This window comes from Anolis sagrei, chromosome 1, assembly GCF_037176765.1.
Source record: "Anolis sagrei isolate rAnoSag1 chromosome 1, rAnoSag1.mat, whole genome shotgun sequence".
NCBI lineage: Eukaryota > Metazoa > Chordata > Lepidosauria > Squamata > Dactyloidae > Anolis > Anolis sagrei.
This window is the reverse complement of record NC_090021.1, coordinates 161894802-161899779: the sequence shown is the minus strand read 5'-3', so window position 1 is coordinate 161899779 and position 4978 is coordinate 161894802. Positions and strand designations below refer to the sequence as shown.

The window sequence follows — 4978 nt, the reverse complement described above, 5'->3', positions numbered from 1 at the left end:
CTTTGAGAATTAATAAAAATATATATGATGTACAGCTAACTAGAGCAAAAGGTCTTGGCTTTAGAGGAGATACTGGCTGCAACACATCTGAACAGAAGATTAATCAAATGGGTGCTCTCATTCTACAAGAAGGGAATCCCCCATGTCTTTGCAAGTCAGCTTCATGACCAACAGAACTTACTGGAGGGGGGGGGGGGGGGCGCGAGACATTATTATTATTATTATTGTTGTTGTTGTTGTTATTGTTATTATAATTAAACTCAGTTGGAAGGGATCCCCAAAGGTCATCTAGTCTAGCCCCTTCTTTCTGCCAGGCAGGAAGATAGCATTAGTATATTATTATTATTATTATTATTATTATTATTATTATTATTATTATTATTCTCAGACTCAAACAATTGGAAGGGACCCCCAAAGGTCATCTAGTCCAGCCCCTTCCTTCTGCCAGGCAGGAAGATAGAATTACTGCAGGAGCAATAACAACAACAACAACAACAGTCTCCTGAAGTAAACTGAAGGGCATTGGACTTGAGTTTTGGAGTTGTGGTTTACCTATATCCAGAGAGCACTGTGAACTCAAACAATGATGGGTCTTTACCAAATTTGGCACAAAAACCTGATATGCTGCAAATGGAATACTGGCCTTTGTGTTGCCCCTTTGCCCTGCTGCTGCTGCCGCTACGGGGGATGAGGAGGCGGAGCTTAATCTGAATGGAGGGAGGGAGCGGCCAAGTGCCGAAGGAAAGAAGGAAGAAATGGAAAACCAGGAAAGGGGAAGGGAGGGAAGGGATTAAGGCAGAAAGAAGGAAAGAGAGAAGGATATAAGGAAGGAAGGAAAGGGGAAAGAAAGGCAAAAGGAGGGAAGGATGGAAGGCAGGCAGGCAAGCAGATCAGAGACTTCCTGCCCCTACCCCCCAGCCCCCGGATGCTCCAGCTCCGTCTGTAGAGCTCCAGGATGTTCGAGGCAGGGTGCGCCATGGCTGGGGCTGCAGCGCTGGCAGGCAGCGGGAGGCGCGTCTGTCTCTCATCTCCACATTCCTAGCCTTCAGCTGCTCTCCTCTTGCTCTTGCTGCTGGTCTCCCATCCGGGGGCAACAGGAGCAGCAAGAGGAGAGTGGCTGGCTAGGAGCGTGGAGAAAAGAGACAGACGTGCCTCCCGCTGCCTGCCAACCTTGCAGCCCCAGCCATGGTGCACCATGCCTCATACACCCTGGAGCTCTACAGGAAGAGATGGAGCATCCGGGGGCTGGAAGGGGGGCAGGAAGGCCCTGATCTGCTTGCCTGCCTTCTCGCTCCCTCCATTCAGACCCAGCACTCACAGCGTCCGCGCCTCTGCCTCCATCTTCCTTCCCAGCCCCCGAGCGGGGGAGGAGCAGCAACCAGGCAGCTATTGGTTCAACCAGGGGCCGGATAAATGCCCCCGGTGGGCCGTATCCGGCTCCTGGGCCGTAATTTGGTGACCCCTGATCTAGACACTATGCTCCTATTGATGCAAGCCAAAATCCCATTGGCTTTTTTTGCCGCCACATCACATTGTTGGCTCATGTTTAACTTGTTGTCTATGAGGACTCCAAGATCTTTTTCACACATACTGCTCTCAAGCCAGGCATCGTCCCCCATTCTGTATCTTTGCATTTCGTTTTTCCTGCCAAAGTGGAGGATCTTGCATTTGTCACTGTTGAACTTCATTTTGTTAGTTTTGGCCCATCTCTCTAATCTGTCAAGATCGTTTTGAATCCTGCTCCTGTCCTCTGGAGTATTGGCAATACCTCCCAATTTGGTGTCGTCTGCAAACTTGATGATCCTGCCTTCTTGCCCTTCATCTAAGTCATTAATAAAGATGTTGAACAGGACCGGGCCCAGGACCAAACCCTGCTTGTGGCACTCTGCTCGTCACTTCTTTCCAGGATGAAGAGGAAGCATTGGTGAGCACCCTCTTTGTTCGTCCATTTAACCAATTACAGATCCACCTCACCATAGTTTTGCCTAGCCCACATTGGACTAGTTTGCCAGAAGGTCATGAGGGACCTTGTCGAAGGCCTTACTGAAATCCAGGTACGCTACCCAATATCTCCCAATGTCTTGATCTTGCTCACACTGGTATCAGTCAGGGGAAGTGAATAAAGGAATAAATTTGGAGGCTAGACAGAGCCAGAACTTGGATTGGAGGCTATTAATGCCCACCAGGTGGTGTAGGCTGAATTTGAGAATTTGCAAAACTACATTTGAGTATTCCTTGCCTAAGAAAAACTTATGGAATTCAATGGGGTTTCCATAAGTTAATAGGCAACTTGAAGAGAAATATTCAGAAACTGAGCTTATGTGAAGAAAGCTGCATGAAATGAACCAGCCCAAAGCTATAATTGCTTCAATTTTGTGACTCATTTTTTTCTAAAGAAACCCATGATGTTTAATATTACTTCTTTCCTTTATAAAATAGGTGAGCTTAATGTGTTAAAATGGGAAGAGGGTGAATGAAAGAGTGAGAAGGGTCCTCAACCAATTAGTGACTGGCTCAAAGTCTCCCAATGCATTTCAAGGATGAGGAGTAGTAGTCTGAACACAAGTCTCCCTATTCTTGATTAAAAAGTTAACTACTGTAATACGATGCAACCAATTTACTTTACCTTTGGTGGAAGCTTCCCCTCAGCAACATTCAAAATGTCTCCACAGCAGATACTAAGTTCCTTTAGGGTTGCATTCTGTGAAAACAAAACGAAGACAAAGGATTGTACAAAAGTTTACACAACAAGGATCAAACAAATGTTTTTATTTTAAAATTTTAAAAGTTAAAACAGTGCAGTCACTGAGCTGCATTTTTCCATGGCAGGCCCCTCCAAAAGCACATTCTAATTCATACAGAATACTAGTTTTTAACTAACTGAATAATCAGCTATCGTGTATGGCTAACAACAATATTAACACAATTTTTGTTTCTGGATTATAAATATCATTTCTTAATTCTATCATGAAAACATGATTTTTTATTAAAATGCAAAAACTTGTTTTTGCGAGACATCCTGTAGCACATTGTGCTATTGTTTTCAATTAATCTTTCATAAAGTCTCAACCGATGCAACAGTTTGTGGCAGCCACAAAAACAAAGTTTCTGGAGTATAATAACTACTTTCAAAGTAAGTAACACACAATTAATCAGAAAATAACACTTTCAAACCAGGAACAGATTTTTTTTTCAAATTTTGTTACATAGTGCAATTTTTATGGTGTGTTCGAAAAATAACACTGAAAGGACAACTTGTTTATGTATACATTACCCCTTTTACCTCCTCGTTTAATGGTTCCCCAGCTTCATAACACCAGTCAATCTTTCTCAAATGCCAGTCATCTCCTGGATACAAAACAATTGAAAATCATGCTGAAAATATATTCTCACATGCATACACACATACATCAATTTATTAAAGCTCACAAGAGTATATAGCTATGAAAATACGGTACTAAGACTCCTTGATCCTACACTTTCTTTAGTGCTTTCGCCTTGTTTTCCACACTCTATTCTTTCCTGTTATTTTTTTTTCTGAAAAAGACTAGTAGTTGGAATGCCTTTGGCTTAGCCCAATATATTCCTTCACTCCATTACCTGGCAGAAGAACCTGGTTCTGTTAATGATTTGAAGAGGACATATGGAACTGCCCAGTTGACTGGAGCAATTAATATCCTAGGCCTAACTGCACCTTCTGACTTGCTGCTTACCTTCTACCAGTTGATAATAGAGCTAAAGGCCACAGGATAGATTTTAAGGAACCTGAGGAAACTACCATATATCCTCATATATAAACTGACTTCATGGAATCATAGAGTTGGAAGAGACCTCATGAGCCATCCAGTTCAACCCCCTGCCAAGAAGCAGGAAAATTGCATTCAAAGCACCCCTGACAGATGGCCATCTAGCCTCTGTTTAAAAGCCTCCAACGAAGGAGCCTCCACCACACTCCGGGGCAGAATTCATGTATAAGTTGAGGCCAAAACTATGGATGACTTCACAGTTTTAGAGCTATGTCAGAAACAGACACACAGCAGCACACATTATTTTATTATTAAGGACAATACACCAGTTTTGAGATAGATCTGTTGCCTCTTTTTGACACATTTCAATAGCATTGAATCTACAAAAACACTAGATGTGAGGGATTCTTTAGTAGACAAAATTCCAGAAACTGATAAAATCTCAAATGACTCTATCAGCTTCCAACAATAATTTGAAGCTAGCCCTGCTAATGGCAAAAGTTCAAAATTATTCTAATCTTTGAATGATATCACAGGATAATATTATTTTCTTTATCCAATCCATCACTGAACTACACTGATTGATAAATGCATCTAGAGATGACAAAATAATATATGTTTTTCTATTAAAGGCTTCTACATAATATTTATACTAACCTGTCAAACCAGATTTCTTCAGCATTAAGTTTAGACACTGAAAAAAAAAACAACAGTGTGTGAAATTAATACAGTTTCAGTACTGGAAAAGACAGAATTTCATAATTGGAAGCCAAATACATCTTGACAATATTTCTTTCAGAATATTTTGGGGCAATAACACATGCATGCATAAAACTCTGAAATATGGCTACTTTTCAGTTCCAATGTGAAATTACATTGTTGTCCAATTTACACCATACTTCTCTGTAGGGATGAAATAATAATCAGAAAACTTTTCATCTTTAATGAGAATGGGTGCCTCAAAACTATAAAATGCCTACAGGGGGAAATGCTAAGAGAAACTTTTGTCTTCCCCCCGAAAATTCAGTCCTTTGTGGAATTTTTTGCAAAGGGTTTTTTTGTGTAAAAAACAGCATTGTAGTTTATACAAAAACACATTACTTTTGCTTAACAAGTGTTTTGTGGAACATAACGCTTTTCATAAGAAAACTTTTGGAATGGAAAAAACTTTCTGACAAACTAATTTATGAACATTTCACAAAAAGATCCCAAATACAATTAAATTCTCATAC

The 4978-nt window shown here is 41.0% G+C and overlaps 1 protein-coding gene across 6 annotated transcripts in view; it reads right to left on the bottom strand.

Annotated features, from left to right (window-relative positions):
• The window catches only part of USP40 (ubiquitin specific peptidase 40), a 62318-nt gene that overhangs the window by 15552 nt on the left and 41788 nt on the right, over positions 1-4978 (bottom strand). For 5 of the 6 annotated variants that reach the window (XR_010910126.1, XM_067469861.1, XM_067469851.1 and 2 more), the window contains 3 exons: positions 4404-4440; positions 3275-3348; positions 2627-2701 (listed from right to left, as the gene is read on the bottom strand). Coding sequence is in view for 5 of the 6 variants with exons in the window: in XM_067469861.1 (XP_067325962.1) it covers positions 2627-2701; positions 3275-3348; positions 4404-4440 (186 nt within the window). In the remaining variant the exon portion in view is untranslated. The remainder of the gene's footprint in view (positions 1-2626; positions 2702-3274; positions 3349-4403; positions 4441-4978) is intronic. The other variant, XM_067469863.1, reaches the window with a different exon arrangement.